This window comes from Takifugu flavidus, chromosome 18 (assembly GCF_003711565.1).
Source record: "Takifugu flavidus isolate HTHZ2018 chromosome 18, ASM371156v2, whole genome shotgun sequence".
Taxonomy (NCBI): Eukaryota; Metazoa; Chordata; class Actinopteri; order Tetraodontiformes; family Tetraodontidae; genus Takifugu; species Takifugu flavidus.
The window spans coordinates 1,876,172-1,897,787 of NC_079537.1; the positions used below are offsets into that span (position 1 = coordinate 1,876,172).

At 43.4% G+C, this 21,616-nt stretch overlaps 2 protein-coding genes, 1 long non-coding RNA gene and 1 pseudogene across 3 annotated transcripts; 2 read left to right on the top strand and 2 right to left on the bottom strand.

The window, feature by feature from the left end:
• The first annotated feature begins 618 nt into the window (after positions 1–618).
• Positions 619–1,683, top strand: LOC130514363 (uncharacterized). The gene is made up of 2 exons (XR_008946982.1): positions 619–963; positions 1,036–1,683. It is a non-coding gene; the product is annotated as an uncharacterized LOC130514363 (long non-coding RNA).
• A 1,904-nt stretch (positions 1,684–3,587) lies between these two features.
• On the top strand, positions 3,588–5,575 carry LOC130514346 (GTPase IMAP family member 4-like). The gene is made up of 2 exons (XM_057013874.1): positions 3,588–3,759; positions 4,323–5,575. Exons 1-2 carry the CDS (start codon positions 3,747–3,749, stop codon positions 5,558–5,560), a joined length of 1,251 nt encoding a protein of 416 aa, XP_056869854.1. The 5' UTR covers positions 3,588–3,746; the 3' UTR covers positions 5,561–5,575.
• Positions 5,576–12,768: 7,193 nt separating this feature from the next.
• LOC130514361 (coiled-coil domain-containing protein 134-like) lies at positions 12,769–14,998 on the bottom strand. Its single transcript, XM_057013892.1, has 4 exons — positions 14,511–14,998; positions 14,149–14,330; positions 13,236–13,307; positions 12,769–13,163 (listed from the first exon to the last, which is right to left on the bottom strand). Exons 1-4 carry the CDS (start codon positions 14,554–14,556, stop codon positions 13,068–13,070), a joined length of 396 nt encoding a protein of 131 aa, XP_056869872.1. The 5' UTR covers positions 14,557–14,998; the 3' UTR covers positions 12,769–13,067.
• A 570-nt stretch (positions 14,999–15,568) lies between these two features.
• Positions 15,569–18,720, bottom strand: LOC130515260 (GTPase IMAP family member 4-like; annotated as a pseudogene).
• Positions 18,721–21,616: the final 2,896 nt, after the last annotated feature.

Sequence of the window (21,616 nt, forward strand, 5' to 3'; positions counted from 1 at the left end):
GTCATTCTTTGTGTACAGCATCAGTTTAGTTTTGACGGAATTGTGTCAGATTTCATGCACTATACAAACATACAAACAAAAGTGGGAATCACAATTGTACAGTTGGTGCAGTTAAGCATCTTTATTTGACGCACCCAGAGACCAATATAACTTGCTGCAGCAACATTTTTTCTTGCTTTTACATTTAAAAGATGCCAAATTACTTAGAGCTTAAAATATTTGATCACTTATCAGAATCAGAATCAGATTTATTTATTGCCATTGTTCATGTAGTACACAGTATTACACAAGCTAGGAATTTGTCTCGGTGTGACGCTGCAACATTCAACATAGAGAAGACAATAAACACTAGAATAAGATAAATAAAATAAGATATATAAATATATAATAGTAAGGTGTGTATTGTTCATGAGTCCGACTGGCTGCTGTACATGGTGCTTCAGTGATGAGTCACTTGGTGTTCAGCAGCCTGATGGCAGAGGGGAAGAAGCTGTTCATGTAGCGGGAGGTTCTGGTCCGAATGGACCGTAGTCTCCTGCCTGAGGGGAGGGGGGAAAACAGTCCGTGACCAGGGTGGGAAGGGTCGGCCGTGATCCGACCTGCACACCTCCAGAACAAAGCAGATAAACCGCTTTTCCCTGTCCAGTCTGCGGGTTAATGAGCCAAACTGTGGCATGATTAATCTGTGACCTTAGCCAAGCGCCAGGAGAATTACAGCATAGATTCATTTCAAGGCTGCCGGCAGCAGTTGGAGACCTGATAGCGTCCATGACCAAGTCAAAGTATTGATAGGTTCTGACTCCTGGTGTCGGAGGTGAGACGTGCAGCAGCATCTTTACGTTTCTTCTTTCTTTTTTCCCCCCTTCCTTATATTTCTGACTGGGTGTTCAGATGTCACAGGAGCTGGGAATAACGGAGAAAACTCCAGATTTTATGAATCCATACCGCACCGAGCGCGACGACGTGAGTAGCATATGGGTCCTACATTAATGGCAGTTTAAATCGGGTTGTCCACCAAACGTCATCTCATCCCAGGTGCTTCACACTGCCGAAGCTTTCAAGAAGATCCTGAGGGAGGAAGAGAAGAGGAGGAGAAAAGAAGAGAAGAGGAAAGAAATCATTTTTATTCTAATATGTGTGGCTGCCAAAATATAGATGTGGTCTAACTTATAGAGGAGACACTTGGTCTGGTTATGATTTATTAATGTCAAACCAAAATACCAACATTTATGATTTGTTGTTTGTTGAAAGAGAAATCTGTTATATATCTAATTTTTTTTAAAGTTTTTGTGAAGGACGCAGTGACATTTTCTGTTTGCCATAAGGACCATGTACAATTTCTGTTTGTCTTCATAAAAAAGAACTGTGAACATCAGAGGGCAACTATGACTATTGCATTTGGGGGGCAAGATATGTTAAAAATTATGTTATTCATACTGCTTTTGTTTTGTCTTTTTCTTTGAAAGGGACATATTTTAGATCTATATACGTAAAATTGGTGTAATTTTGAAATATTACAACTGTTGGACAACTATATGTATATTGAGAATTGATGATAATTGCACATAAAAGCCATTTTGTTATTAATTTAAAGAAATGTAAAGCTCTGATAACGTTTGTGATCCACCGCTAGATGGCAGTAAGTCTTCGCTCTGAAATAAAGTAACGGTGACGTCTCAACAATTCGAAGAGATGCAGCTTTACCTGTACCGAGAAGATAAAACAAGTTTAGAAGATTTGGAAAAAGAACGATTTTTGGGGGGAAAGAAAGACGTGGCTCTTGAGGGTGAGAAGATCTTTCATGTGACAGTTTCTGTTTTTGATCAGAAGGGTGGACCGTTCGCTGAGGACGAAGTCCAATGGCGCCGAACTCAAAGCGCTATTTGGTACCGACCACCAATATAGTGGTATCTATGCGATCACAAGTCTGGGGGCGATCACCGATTAGTGCAGTGCTTCTCAATTATTTTCTGTGCTGTTACGCCCCCCCCAGGAAGAAGAAAACATTTTGCGCCCCCCCCCCCCCCCCCCCCGGCCGTGACTATAATTAGTATCATTTGTCTATGAAATTGTTATAAGTACACCTCTGCATAGCATTGTATCCTTATTAATATTAAAGAAAACAAAAAAGAAAGAAATATAGACCAAAGCGGGATGATTGTTGCCAATATTCGGCACGTTTTTGCCAAAAAAAACTCAAGCGGCTGATCAGCGTGACTGGGGTGTAATGTCTTTAAGTGACGCCTTCATTTATTTGGCTTCATGCTGTCCTGCCAACATTTTTAGACACAGTAAACACACCGGTCTTTCCTCGTCTCCCACCGTAGTCGCAGTGAAGCCAAGCGCTATAAAGGCTTCGTCATATTTCCTCGTCTTAGCTTTCGGGAGACTTTCGTTTGTCTCATTATCTCCGTCTCTCTCCGCCTTTCTTTTCATCACTGTTAAGTATTTTTGGTGGTTTGTTCACTGCACTTCCTATCTCTTGCTCTGTGGTGTGTGCGCGCGGGATGTGCAATTACACTTTATTCTAGTACGGCAAAAAAAAAAAATAAAACATGTTCTCCGGGGTCACACGCGCCCCCCCTGGCATCGCACCGCGCCCCCCCAGGGGGGCGCGCCCCACTATTTGAGAAGCGCTGGATTAGTGAGATTAAATAAACCGATCACGATTCCATCGCCTGATGGATCAACTAAAGCAGGGGTGGGGAACTCCCCGCCTCCGTATACGGCCTACGAGACCATTTCTACCGGCCCGCAACGCAATAAGATTTTTATATTTTATATGTGCACTTATACAGTGGGACCGTTCGCTAAACTCCGCGAGCTGCGAGTAGCAGCGGTAGCGTATTTTTGCCTTTCGTATCCTGAAATTTCTTTCGTAACAAGAGGAAATATTTTCCCATTTTCTGAGATAAAACAGACGGTTATGTTATGTCTGAGTCAAGGTCAGGGTCAGTGAACACAGCATGTGATGTACGTAATGGGCTGGACTGATTGACACGGACGAAAAATGCATAGCGAAACACGCTAAACTCGACGAGTTGAAAGGACAGATGAGTTTGGATAAAATTAACGGTCTTCGTCGGAGTTTGGAGTCTCAACAGGCAGCTTTCACACACGACCATGTACCGACAGAGAGAATATTACGCGTGCAAGTTTTGTGGTGAGTGAATTAATAGCCACGAAGCTGAAACCTCACGCCGAAGGAGAGTTCGTGAACGTGCCTCGTATCCGCCGCTGAGGCGCTCGCGCCGGACGAAGTAAAATTGTTTCAAAGCGTGAATTTTTTTTCGTGAATAACTATTGAACTAAGACATATATTGTTATGATTCCAGTGGCTAATGGTATGTTTACTTGTTTGTCATTTTATTCTATTTTTTTTGGTGATTTTATATGCATGTGTGCTAAATAAATAATTCAAACTCAAATGCAGCAATCATGAGACTTAGTAACACAGTGGTTATAGACTTTTTTTTGGTCTTTTTTTTGCATGTGTTCATAATAGTATGGCCATCGGAGGACTTTATAAAAATTGAAATGGCCCTCGATATGAAAAGGTTCCCCACCCCTGAACTAAAGGGAAAAGATCAAGAACAGTTAATAAAAGTTCTGTTCTACCACTAGAGGACAGTGATTATTCACTCTAAAAGGAAACTATAATGTTTATAATTAGCTGTATCAGGAAGACGGAACCAGAAGTTTGAAGGAGTTGAACAAGAAACGTCTTCTTGGAGTCAGACAGAGCCATGTCTTTCCGTGGTGAGTTAATCTTAATGTGACAGTTTCTGTTTTTGATCAGAAGGGTGGACAGTTCGCTGAGGACGAGGTCCAATAGCGCCGAACTCAAAGCGCTATTTGGTACCGACCACCAATATAGTGGCATCTATGTGATCACAAGTGTGGGGGCGATCACCGATTAGTGAGATTAAATAAACCGATCACGATTCCATCGCCTGAAGGATCAAGCGCAGTGAGAGGACCATGATTATTCGCTCTAAACGAAAGTATAATGTTTTACAGCTTAAATAGCTTTGGGATCTCACTGTCTCTCAAGAAGTTGGTGGCAGCAAAAATCATATTGCATCTAATATTCTTGCAATGTTTTGTTTTGACATTTTCTTTCACAACTATAGTTGATGATTTTGTTTGGAATTGCAAGGATAAATTTGCAACAAGAGGCCAGCTAAAGCTGCCCGTCTTTAGCTTGCAATTGAGTAACAACTTTACGTTATTTTCCCAACAAACTGCATTAAAGGCATATAATGGTGTATTTAATTGAACTTTTAAAACTTGATGTGATCTGTACATTATTTTTCATGCAGAGGGAAAAGAACAGAAAAGAGAGCTTCTAATGGAAAATGAAAATTCTGAAACTCGAAGGAATGAGGAACTCAGACTAGTCCTCATCGGAAATACAGGAGCGGGCAAGAGTGCCTCTGGGAACACCATTTTGGGCCGAAGGCATTTCCAGTCAAAGAAGAGCGGCAGTTCTGTCACCAAGCACTGCCAGCACGGGATCACTGAACTTACAGAGAATCAGGATTCCCAGAAGGATGGCCAGACTGACACAGAGAGGAGAAAAAGGAAAATCCTGGTCGTGGACGTGCCAGGTTTCGGGGACACTAGCCTCAGTGGGGAGCAGATTTTGGATGAAGTAACCAAATGTGTGGCTGTCGCTGCCCCTGGTCCACATGCATTCCTGCTGGTGGTTCCATTAGGACGATACACAGACGGTGAAAACCAGGCTCTCCGTCAGTTGGCAGGGATATTTGGGGAAAATGCTGTCCGTCATCATACTGTGGTTTTGTTTACTAGAGGTGACGAGCTGGAAGGCCTTGAAATAGAAACATACCTAAGGAGCTCCAGAAATCCCTTGCTAAACTCTCTGATTGAGACGTGTGGAGGCAGATACCATGTATTCAACAATAAAGAAACTGGTAACACTCTGCAGGTGGAAGAGCTGTTAATGAAGGTGGACAACATGGTGAAGCACACAGCTGAAGGCTTTTACACCAGTGCAATGTTTTCAGAAGCTGAGGCGATCATCAGGGAAGAACAGGAAAGGATGGGGGAGCACGGGGAAGCAGATGGGCAGTCGGCAAGTGAGGAGAAATTTAGCGGGGAAAGCACTTCCAGCCCTCTGACCAACAGACGTAGGAACCAGTCCAGAGGGACGCATGCAGGTGGCAGCTGGGAGCAATCTTTGACATGCAGGATCAAGGCTGCGCTCTCTCCTGACGTGCTGAAGAGAAGTAAGATAGTGGTGGCAGCGGCTGCTACGGGCTTGGTTGTAGGGGCCACGTTTGGGGCAGCTGTCCCTTTAGTAGCTGCAGCCGGGGCATCTCTTACCGGGACAACACTTGAAATAACAGGCTCTGCAGGGGCTCTGGGGGCACTAGTAGGGGGATGTTCTGGTGGTTGTGTTGGAATCATTGCAGGTACTGAAGCTGCCAGCGCTCCCGAGGCTGCTTTCAATACCTTGCAGCTAGTAAGTGCTATTGGCACAGTCGCTGTAGGCCTGGGAGGAGCTGTAGGACTCACCTTGGGAGCGCTGTTATAGGCGCAGGAGCTGTAGCAAATGTTGCTAGCCCTGCTGCACCTATAGTGGCAAGTGTATCAAATGTTGCTAGCCCTGCTGCACCTATAGTGGCAAGTGTATCAAATGTTGCTAGCCCTGCTGCACCTATAGCGGCAAGTGTAACAAATATTGCTAGCCCTGCTGCACCTATAGCAGCAAGTGTAACAAATGTTGCTAGCCTTGCTGCACCTATAGCGGCAAGTGTAACAAATGTTGCTAGCCCTGCTGTACGTATAGAGGCAAGTGTAACAAATGTTGCTAGCCCTGCTGCACCTATAGCGGCAAGTGTAACAAATGTTGCTACCCCTGCTGCACCTATAGCGGCAAGTGTAACATATGTTGCTAGCCCTGCTGCACGTATAGAGGCAAGTGTAACAAATGTTGCTAGCCCTGCTGCACCTATAGCGGCAAGTGTAACAAATGTTCCTAGCCCTGCTGCACCTATAGCGGCAGGTGTTGCTGGAGCTCAGAATATTCCAGCAGTAGGGCAAAGTTTGGCTAACATTGCTGGGGCTGTCGGCTCGCTGGCTGCAGTGGCCACAGTGGTCAGTGGTCTGACATTCAAGGTGGTGAAGGAAAAAAGACAGCGCACGGGAAAAGAAAAGAGCAGTTACTCAGAGAAGACCTGTTATGAATTCAATTTTAAAAAATAAATACTGGATTTAACAAGTAAGCTCTGGTTCACGCTTTACTTCAATTTTATGATGTGCAACTATGGACTATAGAAATGAAACGGGCCTTTAGAAAGCACAGCTAACAGCATAAGTGATCAAATATTTTAAGCACTAAGTAATTTGGCACCTTTTAAATGTAAAAGCAAGAAAAAATGTTGCTGCAGCAAGTTATATTGGTCTCTGGGTGCGTCAAATAAAGATGCTTAACTGCACCAACTGTACAATTGTGATTCCTACTTTTGTTTGTATGTTTGTATAGTGCATGAAATCTGACACAATTCCGTCAAAACTGATGCTGTACAATCATAAATGCCGATCATTTTAAAGAACGACACAAATTTCTTACAGTTGATTTGTCTAATTTAATCATTTTCATGCTTTTACTGTAACAGTAATCTCACCAGCCTATAACATTTGTTTTTAACTGATGTTTATTTTGATGACCAGAAAGCCAAAAAGTGTTCTATAATGGAATAATTCTGGTGTTCTTGTTATTTTCCTGTTTGCATTCACATGAGAATATTTCAAGAACCTTTTCTAATGGTTGACTCGATATGCAATGTAAACAATATATGTTTGTTGTCTGAAATAACTGCCAATAAACATCTTCAATCATAATTGTGAATCTTTCTTGGCTATAAATGCTTTACAAGATTTGTACATATAAAGAATTGATGATAATTGCACATAAAAGCCATTTTGTTATTAAATTTAAAGAAATTTAAAGCTCTGATAACGTTTGTGATCCACCGCTAGATGGCAGTAAGTCTTCGCTCTGAAATAAAGTAACAGTGACGTCTCAACAATTCGAAGAGATGCAGCTTTACCTGTACCGAGAAGATGAAACAAGTTTGGAAGATTTGGAAAAATAACGATTTTTTTGGGGGGAAAAAAGACGTGGCTCTTGAGGGTGAGAAGATCTTTCATGTGACAGTTTGTGTTTTTGATCAGAAGGGTGGACAGTTCGCTGAGGACGAGGTCCAATGGCGCCAAACTCAAAGTGCTATTTGGTACCGACCACCAATATAGTGGCATTTGTGCGATCACAAGTCTGGGTGCGATCACCGATTAGTGAGATTAAATAAACCGATCACGATTCCATCGCGTGATGGATCGACTAAAGCAGGGGTGTCCAAACTTTTTGCAAAGCGGGCCAGATTTGATAACGTGAAGATGCCCGGGGGCCAGTAGATCCTTCTGATGGTTTTTTTTAACCAGAAAAGTTACATGCAAATGTACACTATTATAAAACAATTTTCATTGTCACAATTCTCTTTATTTTTCAAATGGCAGTGTAACCAAATATAAGCCACTCAGGCAGACGATAACAACTCTAAAAACACAATTCTGCCTTTAATTCATATCTGGAGAGTCAGATAACATTGAACACTGAACTTTATGGAATACCTTAAATTTCCATGAGTTTGATAAATGTAATGCAAAGTTGTCTGTTATCATTCAAGTTTAAAACAAGTAAATTTTGCTCTTGTCTTTTACAAGATCTACAAGAAAGGAGGAATTACATTTTAGTGATTTATTTATTCTGTTAGTGCCAGCGGGCCATAAATAATACATTGTAAGACTGAAGTTGCGGGCCGTATGAAATCTTACCGCGGGCCGTGATTGGCCCCCGGGCCGGACTTTGGACATGCCACAACTAAAGGGAAAAGATAAAGAACAGTTAATAAAAGTTCTGTCTACCACTAGAGGGCAGTGATTATTCACTCTAAAACAAAACTATAATGTTTTACAGCTTAATTAGCTGTATCAAGAAGACGGAACCAGAAGCTTGAAGGAGTTGAACAAGAAACGTCTCCTTGGAGTCAGACAGAGCCATGTCTTTGTGGTGAGTTAATCTTAATGTGACAGTTTCTGTTTTTGATCAGAAGGGTGGACAGTTCGCTGAGGACGAGGTCCAATAGCGCCGAACTCAAAGCGCTATTTGGTACCGACCACCAATATAGTGGCATCTATGCGATCACAAGTCTGGGGGCGATCACCGATTAGTGAGATTAAATAAACCGATCACGATTCCATCGCCTGATGGATCAACTAAAGGGAAAAGATCAAGAACAGTTAATAAAAGTTCTGTCTACCACTAGAGGGCAGTGATTATTCGCCCTAAAACTAAAGTATAATGTTTTACAGCTTAATTAGCTGTAAAACATAAATAGCTCGTTTATTTTCATCAGTTTATTGGAGCCTGTCAAATTCACGAGCAAACATGTCGGCGCAGTGAAAAATCTTCGAAGGAAAGAGGGCAGGTAAAACAACTTATGCAACGCTAAACGGCAATCTGGAATGTTTTTGATGGACCATCATATAAATAATTATATGATATAAAAAGTTGAGTATTTCATGATTGTCAATGAAGGGAGTACATTGGTCTCAGACCCACCTAACGGATGTCCGCGGTTGCACATAGGGTCACTTCGCTTTTCAGCCTATGGTCAAAGTAGAGAACCAGCTGCAGATTTGGATTTGCCGCTTTCAAAAGTGTGACTATAGTTGGGACAAAGGAATGAAAACAAGTTAGGAAATTGTTTCCCCTCGTGGAAGAAAAAGGATCCAGGTTTACACCAAGGATACTTTATAAATACAATAGCATACAATACAAAATAAAAATTCAATGTTAATAGGTCAGACTGTTACAAGCGGTTGTACCAGGACCCGAAAGCAGGCAGCACACAGTAGCGGATCGGGAAGAACAGGAAAGGATGAGGGAGCAAGGGGAAGCAGATGGGCAGTCGGCAAGTGAGGAGAAATTTAGGGGAAAAGGATGCAAAAGGAAGAGGAGTGGCAGCACTTCCAGCCCTCTGACCAACAGATGTAGGAACCAGTCCAGAGGGACGCATGCAGGTGGCCGCTTGGAGCAATCTTTGACATTCAGGATCAAGGCTGCGCTCTCTCCAGCCGTGCTGAAGAGAATTAAGATAATGGTGGCAGCGGCTGCTACGGGCTATGCTGTACTGAACATGTTTAGGCTAGCTTTACCTGCAGCAGCTGCACGGGCAAGCTGCTGGCTTGGCAAGAAAACACTGGGATAACAGTCTCTGCAGGTGTTGCTGGAGCTCAGAATACTCCAGCAGTAGGGAAAAGTTTGGCTAACATTGCTGGGGCTGTCGGCTCGGTGGTTGCAGGCGTCACAGCGGTCAGTGGTCTGACAGTCAAGGTGGTGAAGGAAAAAACACAGCACACGGGAAAAGAAGAGAGCAGTTACTCAGAGAAGACCAGTTATGAATTCAATTTTAAAAAATAGATACTGGATTTAACAAGTAAGCTCTGGTTCACGCTTTACTTTTCTTTTAATTTTATGATGTGCAACTATGGACTATAGAAATGAAACAGGCCCTCAGCAAGCGCAGCTAACAGCATAAGTGATCAAATATATTAAGCACTAAGTAATTTGGCACCTTTTAAATGTAAAAGCAAGAAAAAATGTTACTGCAGCAAGTTATATTGGTCTCTGGGTGCGTCAAATAAAGATGCTTAACTGCACCAACTGTACAATTGTGATTCCTACTTTAGTTTGTATGTTTGTATAGTGCATGAAATATGACACAATTCCGTCAAAACTAAACTGATGCTGTACAATCATAAATGCAGATCATTTTAAAGAACGACACAAATTTCTTACAGTTGATTTGTCTAATTTAATCATTTTCATGCTTTTACTGTAACAGTAATCTCACCAGCCTATAACATTTATTTTTAACTGATGTTTATTTTGATGGCCAGAAAGCCAAAAAGTGTTCTATAATGGAATAATTCTGGTGTTCTTGTTATTTTCCTGTTTGCATTCACATGAGAATATTTCCAGAACCTTTTCTAATGTGACTCGATATGCAATGTAAACAATATATATGAAATATATATGAATTAACTGCCAATAAACATCTTCAATCATAATTGTGAATCTTTCTTGGCTATAAATGCTTTACAAGATTTGTACATATAAAGGATTAGGGGAACAATGTTAGAAATGTAGAGTTTTGTAATGAGAAACTAGGGAAACGGTTATTACAGAAGGACGTATGACACAATAGTTAACAACTGTATGTTCGTTTACCTTCAACATCAATTAAAGGTAAATTTAGTGTGCTGAGTCTTTCCCAGTGCCAACTTGTGATTGTTCTGCTGCTTCAGCCACCAGTCTGTCAAGCTGATCAAGTTTGCGGATGACACCACCCTCATCGCACTCATCTCCAATGGCGATGAGACTGCCTACAGGAGGGAGGTGGCTCGACTGGTGTCCTGGTGCGGACACAACAACCTGCAGCTGAACGCTGAGAAAACAGTGGAGATGATTGTGGACTTCAGGAAAGTCACAGCCCCTTTGCCCCCCCTTGCCCTCATGGACTCCCCCATCACCACTGTGGACTCCTTCCGCTTCCTGGGCACCACCATCACCCGGGACCTTAAGTGGGAGCCAACCATCAGCTCCCTCATCAAGAAGGCCCAGCAAAGGATGTTCTTCCTACGGCAGCTGAGAAAGCTCAAACTGCCTCCCAGGATGTTGGCGCAGTTTTATACGGCCATCATCGAGTCCATCCTCACCTCCTCCATCACCGTGTGGTTTGCTGGCGCCACCGTCAGGGACAGACTAAGGCTGCAGCGCGTCGTGCGCGCTGCCGAGAAGGTGAACGGCTGCAGGCTTCCATCCATCCAGGACCTGTATATCTCCAGGACCCGGAGGTGTGCAGGTCGGATCACAGCCGACCCTTCCCACCCTGGTCACGGACTGTTTTCCCCCCTCCCCTCAGGCAGGAGACTACGGTCCATTCGGACCAAAACCTCCCGCTACATCAGGGGTGGGGAACCTTTTTCATATCGAGGGCCATTTCAATTTTTATAAAGTCCTCCGAGGGCCATACTATTATGAACACATGCAAAAAAAAGACCAAAAAAAAGTCTATAACCACTGTGTTACTAAGTCTCATGATTGCTGCATTTGAGTTTGAATCATTTATTTAGCACACATGCATATAAATTCACCAAAAAAATAGAATAAAATGACAAACAAGTAAAATATGTTTTCATGATCATACAAAAACAAAAAAAAAGAGGTGCAGAGTTGAGGCAAGAGACCCGTAAGGGCCTGTTCGAGGCCCCTACTCACAAAAACTTCAATACAACAAGATAATCAAGAAAATAAATGAAAAGAAAGAAAGATAAAGACAATAATAATAACAACTAGAAAACACTCGGAGAGCGCAGACGTCCGCCAAGCGCAACAATTCCTGGCATATTGTGATTTCCACCATAAATATTAGTCCCACATATACTTTGACTACATATTTAGATTCCTTGACCATAAAAACATACCATTAGCCACTGGAATCATAACAATATATGTCTTAGTTCAATAGTTATTCACGAAAAAAAATTCACACTTTGAAACAATTTTACTTTGTCCGGCGCGAGCGCCTCAGCGGCGGATACGAGGCACGTTCACGAACTCTCCTTCGGCGTGAGGTTTCAGCTTCGTGGCTATTAATTCACTCACCACAAAACTTGCACGCGTAATATTCTCTCTGTCGGTACATGGTCGTGTGAAAGCTGCCTGTTGAGACTCCAAACTCCGACGAAGACCGTTTATTTTATCCAAACTCATCTGTCCTTTCAACTCGTCGAGTTTAGCGTGTTTCGCTATGCATTTTTCGTCCGTGTCAATCAGTCCAGCCCATTACGCACATCACATGCTGTGTTCACTGACCCTGACCTTGACTCAGACATAACATAACCGTCTGTTTTATCTCAGAAAACGGGAAAATATTTCCTCTTGTTACGAAAGAAATTTCAGGATACGAAAGGCAAAAATACGCTGCCGCTGCTACTCGCAGCTCGCGGAGTTTAGCGAACGGTCCCACTGTATAAGTGCACATATAAAATATAAAAATCTTATTGCGTTGCGGGCCGGTAGAAATGGTCTCGTAGGCCGTATACGGAGGCGGGGAGTCCCCACACCTGCTTTAGTTGATCCATCAGGCGATGGAATCGTGATCGGTTTATTTAATCTCACTAATCGGTGATCGCCCCAGACTTGTGATCGCATAGATACCACTATATTGGTGGTCGGTACCAAATAGCGCTTTGAGTTCGGCGCCATTGGACCTCGTCCTCAGCGAACTGTCCACCCTTCTGATCAAAAACAGAAACTGTCACATGAAAGATCTTCTCACCCTCAAGAGCCACGTCTTTCTTTCCCCCAAAAATCGTTCTTTTTCCAAATCTTCCAAACTTGTTTTATCTTCTCGGTACATCTTCGAATTGTTGAGACGTCACCGTTACTTTATTTCAGAGCGAAGACTTACTGCCATCTAGCGGTGGATCACAAACGTTATCAGAGCTTTAAATTTCTTTAAATTTAATAACAAATGGCTTTTATGTGCAATTATCATCAATTCTCAATATACATATAGTTGTCCAACAGTTGTAATATTTCAAAATTACACAATTTTACGTATATAGATCTAAAATATGTCCCTTTCAAAGAAAAAGACAAAACAAAAGCAGTATGAATAACATAATTTTTAACATATCTTGCCCCCCAAATGCAATAGTCATAGTTGCCCTCTGATGTTCACAGTTCTTTTTATGAAGACAAACAGAAATGTACATTGTCCTTATGGCAAACAGAAAATGTCACTGCGTCCTTCACAAAAACTTTAAAAAAATTAGATATATAACAGATTTCTCTTTCAACAAACAACAAATCATAAATGTTGGTATTTGGTTTGACATTAATAAATCAAACCAGGCCAAGTGTCTCCTCTATAAGTTAGACCACATCTATATTTTGGCAGCCACACATATTAGAATAAAAATGATTTCTTTCCTCTCTCTTCTTTTCTCCTCCTCTTCTCTTCCTCCCTCAGGATCTTCTTGAAAGCTTCGGCAGTGTGAAGCACCTGGGATGAGATGACGTTTGGTGGACAACCCGATTTAAACTGCCATTAATGTAGGACCCATATGCTACTCACGTCGTCGCGCTCGGTGCGGTATGGATTCATAAAATCTGGAGTTTTCTCCGTTATTCCCAGCTCCTGTGACATCTGAACACCCAGTCAGAAATATAAGGAAGGGGGGAAAAAAGAAAAAGAAAGAAGAAACGTAAAGATGCTGCTGCACGTCTCACCTCCGACACCAGGAGTCAGAACCTATCAATACTTTGACTTGGTCATGGACGCTATCAGGTCTCCAACTGCTGCCGGCAGCCTTGAAATGAATCTATGCTGTAATTCTCCTGGCGCTTGGCTAAGGTCACAGATTAATCATGCCACAGTTTGGCTCATTAACCCGCAGACTGGACAGGGAAAAGCGGTTTATCTGCTTTGTTCTTTTGAGTTGCAAAGGTCACAACAAACGGCGGAGAATCGTGGAGACAAACGACACAATTTGTGGCGCTGGTGGCTGAGAATGGGGACGCAGTTACAAGACAACAGACTGAAGCAAAAGCTCCAGAATGTGAGCCGTGAGGACTTTCTCACATCCCTGCAGCAGCCACATTTTATTGCACTGCCCTGTTATTGCAATTTTCTGTTATATGGCAAAGAAAAATGATTAAGGTCAACACTTGCAGCTCATTTACACATTATGGTGACACGCCGACGCAATTTAGGTCCTAATACGACGCAAAGATACACAAATGTGTAACTGCTCCCCTGCTATAGATACAGAGGTAATAAAACAGGAAATGTGTATAATAAGGCAAAAAAGCATTGTTTTTCACAGTTGACTGCATCATCATATGGTTTTTTTAAACTTCAAATGTACAGAAAATTACAAACAAATGTCTGAACACTACACAACCCTTTTGGAATCTTGAGGTTTACCAGGTTCACAAGGAGCAGGCCCAGCTGCAGCCCAGGAGAGGTTACGGTAGCGTGTCCTTACCAGGGTGAGGACATGCTGGTGGGCCCCTCCTGTCAAGACCCCGGTCTGGTTACAGAAATGGAGCCCCCAGCGCAGCAGGCCGCCCCATTCAGAGTTCCGGTCAAAGTAGTGGTGGACGATGCGCGGGAAACGCAATGCAACGTCGCCAAAAAACGCCGTGTTCTCCACCACATGTGAATAAGCTGCAGAGAGGAGGGAGAAATGGCAAGAGGAAAAAATCTGATGTCACTGAACCAAAGGAACGAGGACGAGGAACATCCTCTCAACAGGGAGAGAGGATGAGAGGTGCACCGGGCGAGTGGGGAGAGTGCAGCCAGCAGCTGGAGAAAAAAGGGACAACAGAGGATGAAAATGAGCCAGACCTTCTTTGATCTTGTCGTCCATCGGGAACGGGTCGTCGGGCTGCATGTTGGCCGCAACCAGGATTTGTCTGGAGTCCTCCAACACCTAAAGATCAGCAGAGGAAGGATGTAACAAGACTTCTTTTTCAGGGCTACACAAAAGCTGCTGGCATATTCAACTCTGCTTCACTGAGGACTGCAGGTCGAGAGAAGAAGACTTGGAACGAGAGGACACGTGCCATGGTGACGCCTTCAAGACATCCTAAGACTCTCAGTGGGAAGGTGGGAAATAACAGGAGAGGCAGAATCCCAGGATAATCCATTCTAGTTGCTATTCACACATGGCTTCTGCAAGGGAAATTCTCTTAGACTTCTGGGGACGGCTGCATGTGTAAATGTGGCTTACCAAAGTCAATATTTGCCTCAGAAGTGTCCTCACACCAACAACCTTTTCCCACAATTCCTTCCAGTCTTCAGTGTAAATATAAAATAATGATAATAAGAATTTTCCTTGGAAATATACATTTTCCTTCATTAAACTGCAAGAGACGTTGCTGAGTTTACGCACAGCAACGTCTCTTCATCATTGACCTACAAAATGGGGTCTGGCTGTGTAAGAAAAGCTGGGAAAAAGTTAAAACTGAGCGTCATCCAGGGAGATTGTCTCTCGAGGAGATATGAGCATGTGCACCCACACACACCCACACCCACACCCACACCCACACACACACACACACCACACGCACGCACACAGAAACAGAAACTGTCACATGAAAGATCTCTCACCCTCAAGAGCCACGTCTTTCTTTCCCCCCCAAAACCGTTATTTTTCCAAATCTTCCAAACTTGTTTCATCTTCTCGGTACAGGTAAAGCTGCATCTCTTCGAATTGTTGAGACGTCACTGTTACACTTTATTTAAGAGCGAAGACTTACTGCCATCTAGCGGTGGATCCCAAATGTTATCAGAGCTTTAAATTTCTTTAAATTTAATAACAAAATGGCTTTTATGTGCAATTATCATCAATTCTTTATATGTACAAATCTTGTAAAGCATTTATAGACAAGAAAGATTCACAATTATGATTGAAGATGTTTATTGGCAGTTAATTCATACAATACATATATATTGTTTACATTGCATATCGAGTCAACCATTAGAAAAGGTTCTTGAAATATTCTCATGTGAATGCAAACAGGAAAATAACAAGAACACCAGAATTATTCCATTATAGAACACTTTTTGGCTTTCTGGTCATCAAAATAAACATCAGTTAAAAACAAATGTTATAGGCGGTGAGATTACTGTTACAGTAAAAGCATGAAAATGATTAAATTAGACAAATCAACTGTAAGAAATTTGTGTCGTTCTTTAAAATGATCTGCATTTATGATTGTACAGCATCAGTTTAGTTTTGACGGAATTGTGTCAGATTTCATGCACTATACAAACATACAAACAAAAGTGGGAATCACAATTGTACAGTTGGTGCAGTTAAGCATCTTTATTTGACGCACCCAGAGACCAATATAACTTGCTGCAGCAACATTTTTTCTTGCTTTTACATTTAAAAGGTGCCAAATTACTTAGTGCTTAAAATATTTGATCACTTATGCTGTTAGCTGTGCTTGCTGAGGCCTGTTTCATTTCTATAGTCCAAAGTTGCACATCATAAAATTGAAAAGTAAAGCGTGAACCAGAGCTTACTTGTTAAATCCAGTATTTATTTTTTAAAATTGAATTCATAACAGGTCTTTTTAACTGCTCTTTTCTTTTCCCGTGTGCTGTCTTTTTTCCTTCACCACCTTGAATGTCAGATCACTGGCTGCTGTGGCCACTTTAGCCACCGAGCCGACAGCCCCAGCAATGTTAGCCAAACTTTTCCCTACTGCTGGAGTATTCTGAGCTCCAGCAACACCTGCCGCTATAGGTGCAGCAGGGCTAGCAACATTTGCTACAGCGACTGCGCCAATAGCACTTACTTGCTGCAAGGTATTGAAAGCAGCCTCGCCAGCGCTGGCAGCTTCAGTACCTGCAATGATTCCAACACAACCACCAGAACATCCCCCTACTAGTGCCCCCAGAGCCCCTGCAGAGCCTGTTATCCCAAGTGTTGTCCCAGTAAGTGATGCCCGGCTGCAGCTGCAAAAGGGACAGCTACCCCAAACGTGGCCCCTACAACCAAGCCCGTAGCAGCCGCTGCCACCATTATCTTAATTCTCTTCAGCACGGCTGGAGAGAGCGCAGCCTCGTTCCTGCATGTCAAAGATTGCTCCCTGCTGCCACCTGTATGCGCCCCTCTGAACTGGTTCCTACATCTGTTGGTCAGAGGGCTGGAAGTGCTTTTCACTAAATTTCTCCTCACTTGCTGACTGCCCATCTGCTTCCCCTTGCTCCCTCATCCTTTCCTGTTCTTCCCTGATGATAGCCTCAGCTTCTGAAAACATTGCATTGGTGTAAAAGCCTTCAGCTGTGTGCTTCACCATGTTGTCCACCTTCATTAACAGCTCTTCCACCTGCAGAGTGTTACCAGTTTCTTTATTGTTGAATACATGGTATCTGCCTCCACACGTCTCCAATCAGAGAGTTTAGCAAGGGATTTCTGGGAGTCCCTTAGGTATGTTTCTATTTCATGGCCTTCCAGCTCATCACCTCTCGTAAACAAAACCACAGTATGATGACGGACAGCATTTTCCCCAAATATCCCTGCCAACTGACAGAGAGCCTGGTTTTCACCGTCTGTGTATCGTCCTAATGGAACCACCAGCAGGAATGCATGTGGACCAGGGGGGGCAGCGACAGCCACACATTTGGTTACTTCATCCAAAATCTGCTCCCTACTGAGGCTAGTGTCACTGAAACCTGGCACGTCCACGACCAGGATTTTCCTTTTTTCCTCTCTGTGCCATCCTTCTGGGAATCCTGTTTCTCTGTAAGTTCAGTGATCCCGTGCTGGCAGATTTTGGTGACAGAGCTGCTGCTCATCTTTGACAGGAAATGGCTTCGGCCCAAAATGGTGTTCCCGGAGGCACTCTTGCCCGCTCCTGTATTTCCGATGAGGACTAGTCTGAGTTCCTCATTCCATCGAGTTTCAGAATTTTCATTTTCCATTAGAAGCTCTCTTTTCTGTTCTTTTCCCTCTGCATGAAAAATAATGTACAGATCACATCAAGTTTTAAAAGTTCAATTAAATACACCATTATATGCCTTTAATGCAGTTTGTCGGGAAAATAATGTAAAGTTGTTACTCAATTGCAAGCTAAAGATGTGGCAAATAATACTAGCTTTAGCTGGCCTCTTGTTGCAAATTTATCCTTGCAATTCCAAACAAATCATCCAACTAATGTTGATATCAAGTTGTGAAAGTAAATGTCAAAAAACATTCAAGAATATTAGATGCTATATGATTTCTGCTGCCACCAACTTCTTGAGAGACGGTGAGATCCCAAAGTGGTATTTGGTGCCACGTCAATATTGGTAAGTATTGATCCCAAAGTACTATCCCTGGTTATTTTAGCACTATGTATGCCTGATGCCTCTAGTTTAAGTGGCTTGACACTATTTTGGGGGACTTAGAGGATTTAGACTATCCACACTGTTATTAACTGTTATGTATTTTGGGCCTGTTGAAATAAAATATATAAAAAGAACTCTTCGAGCTAAATCGTGGTCCCCGGATTATTGTTATCGTACCAAGAGTGACGACATAACAAAAGTGGCGACGAGGACGTCTGAATCAGCGCGTGTTGTCCGCTGCGGGGAAATTTTATGTGTTTCCCTTGTCGGGTTTTTCTTTTTCTCCCCGACGGAGTTATTCACACATCGGCGCAGCCACCTTTCGACGGGAGGAGCGGACCGGTGGACGTCTGAGACTACACGTGAGTGGACAAGGGGAGTCAATTAAAAGTGAAAGGGAGCGGTGCCGTAACCAGGAGCTTAGAAAGATGGCTGGAGGTTATCGGCTCGATTGGCCCCTTTGATGATTGCTTGGAGCAATGGGACTCGTACACGGAGCGTTTTGCTTATTTTGTGGCAGCGAACGAAATTGATGATGTCAAGCTAGTGCCCACTTTTTTAAGTGTGATGGGACCAAAGACTTTTAATTTTGCTTCGAACTCTTCTACAACCTGATAAGCCAGGAAGTAAAATTTACGAGCAAATTGTGGACACGCTCACGGCACATTTTTCGCCCAAACCTCTCGGCACATTTTTCGCCCAAACCTCTGGTCATCGCAGAACGGTTTCTGGTTTCACGGACTCAGTCAGGAAGAGGGGGAGTCTGTCGTCATGTTGTGGCAGCTTTACGTAAATTAGCTGTACATTGTGAATTTGGAAATGTCCTAAATGATTCATTAAGAGACAGACTTGTGTGTGGATTAAGAAATGAGGCAATTCAGAAGAAGCTTCTCACTGAACGTGATTTGACCCTTGAGAGAGCCATTAATATTAGTGTCACTATGGAAATGGCATCTAAAGAGGTCCAGCAGCTGCACGCCACAGGGAGGGTGCACAAACTTGGCACTACCAACTCAAACCCTCAAGGCCCATGTTTTCGATGTGGCAAGTCTGGCCACTTAGCTTCTACATGCTAGTGTAAGGAAATGACCTGCCGAAGCTGTGGGAAGAAGGGTCACGTGGAACGAGCATGCAGAAACAAAAAGGACAATGCAAAGTTCAAAGAAAAGACACGTTAACACAGTTAAAAGTCAAATGGAGGACAGTGATTCCTCAGAAGAAGAATTGTATGCTAAGATTAACACAGTGAAAGTGTTGAGTGTGGATGAAAAGTCAGATGGGTTTTGGATTAATGCTGAGCTGGAGGGACATTCTATAAAATGCAAATTGACACAGGGTCAAAGGCATCCATTGTGTCCTTAAAAACCTACAAGAAATGCCTGAAGCACCTTCAGTTACGACCTTCGGATACGGTTTTCAGAGCCTATACTGGACACCCAGTGCAAATGAAAGGGATGACGGATGTACTGGTGCACTGTAACGGTCGGTCAGAGACACTTCCCGTCTACGTCACCAGGGATAACCTCACCGCCATCATGGGGCGCACCTGGTTAAGGAAAATCCGTCTTGACTGGCAGGAGGTAAGGAAGCTATCAACTCATTCAACACAGTTGCAGTCGATACTGGAAAAACATGACCAGCTCTTCCGTGATGAGTTAGGTAGCATGAAGGACATTACTGTTAAGTTGCATGTCAAACCTGGGAGCGAACCTGTATTCCGCAAGGCAAGACCAGTACCTTACGCAATTAGGCCAAAGGTGGAAGCTGACTTGGATGCTTTGGTAGAGAGGTTTTAGAGCCTGTGACCACCAGTGAGTGGGCCACGCCTATTGTTTCCGGTACCGAAGAAAAATGGTGGAATCCGGACCTGTGGGGACTTCAAAGTAACCCTAACCCAGTGCTGGTAGCAGAGCAGTATCCACTCCCATTGATTGATGATTTATTTTCTGGTCTTGTTGGAGGAAAAAAATTCAGCAAAATAGATCTCAACCAAGCTTACCTGCAAATGCACGTGGAGGAACAGTCACGCAAACTGTTAACAATAAACACACATAAAGGACTTTTCAGGTATCGCAGGTTGCCTTTTGGAATAGCCTCAGCTCCTGTTTTATTCCAGCGCGCCATGGATCAAATCCTTACTGGCTTGCCAGGTGTACAATGTTACCTTGATGACATTATGTGTACGGGAGCAAACGATGAAGAGCATCTGCGTAACTTAGATGCGACGCTTCAAAGGCTGGAGGAATACGGACTTAGAGTTCGAAAAGACAAATGTGAGTTCTTTAAGCCGTCTGTGGAGTATCTGGGGCATGTGATTGATGCGGAAGGACTCCACACCGCACCGTCCAAAATCACTGCCATCGTCGATGCACCACCGCCACACAACATCTGCCAGCTGCGATCCTTTTTAGGATTATTGAATTATTACAGACGCTTCATTCCAAATTTGGCTTCGTCGCTGCAGCCATTGCATGAATTGTTGTGCAAAGACAAAATGTGGAAATGGACCGAAAACTGCCAGGCAGCATTCCAGAAAGCTAAGGATGTGCCGACAACTTCGCAGGTTCTAACGCACTTCAACCCGTCACTGGCACTGCAGCTTGCTTGTGACGCGTCTCCGTATGGAGGGAGCTGTTCTTTCACATGTCATGCCAACGGAGAAGAAAAAACCAATCGCTTTTGCCTCCAGAACGCTGAACAAGGCAGAATTGAACTATGCATAACTGGAGCGAGAGGCATTAAGTATCGTTTTCGGGGTCCGTAAATTTCATCAGTACTTGTATGGGAGAAACTTCACTCTCTTAACTGACCATCGACCTCTTACAACCATTCTGGGTCCACACACTGGGTACCATCTCTTGCTGCATCGAGACTGCAGAGATGGGCCCTGTTGTTATCTGCTCATTCCTATGACATCAAATACAGGAAATCAGATTCGCATTGCAATGCTGATGGTCTGTCCCGATTGCCGCTTCCTATTACGAAACCCGAGTCAAACGCCACGGACATCTTCTACTTCACGGAGGTGTCAAAGCCTCTGTTTCTGCAGTACAAGTGAAGAAGGAGACTCGCATTGACACGGAAATGTCAGCAGTCCTGGACATGATGGTGAAAGGTCGGACTGCTGGTGACGATCCGCGTCTGAAGTCATACCTGGGACGGAGGTTGGAGCTTTCTGTTCAGTCAGGGTGTTTGCTATGGGGGAGGCGGGTGATCATTCCACAATCATTGCGTGCACAAGTGTTGCAACAACGTCATGTAGGACATAGTGGAATTGTCAGAATGAAGGAAATGGCAAGAAGTTACTTTTGGTGGCCAGGAATGGACAAACAAATCGAAGAGATGGCTTCAAGTTGTTCATCGTGCCACAAAGTAAGGAACAACCCTCCACCAGTGCCTCTTCACTCCTGGGAGTTTCCACAGGAGCCATGGCATCGGGTACACATTGATTTTGCAGGACCAGTTGAGGACAGAATGTTCCTGGTCGCGGTTGATGCCCACAGTAAATGGTCGGAAGTGGCTATAATGAGATCAACAACGGCAGGGAAGACCATTGAGAAACTGGGAGAAATGTTCAGTCGTTTTGGATCTCCTGCACAACTCATCTCGGA

Excerpts from the sequence above, each read along its gene's own strand:
- LOC130514361 (XM_057013892.1), bottom strand. The coding sequence starts at position 14,556 with ATGCAGCCCGACGACCCGTTCCCGATGGACGACAAGATCAAAGAAG. Across the intron at positions 14,331-14,510 it reads GGACGACAAGATCAAAGAAG|CTTATTCACATGTGGTGGAG; the intron begins GTCTGGCTCATT and ends TCCTCTCTGCAG. Across the intron at positions 13,308-14,148 it reads ACCAGCATGTCCTCACCCTG|ATGTCACAGGAGCTGGGAAT; the intron begins GTAAGGACACGC and ends CTGGGTGTTCAG.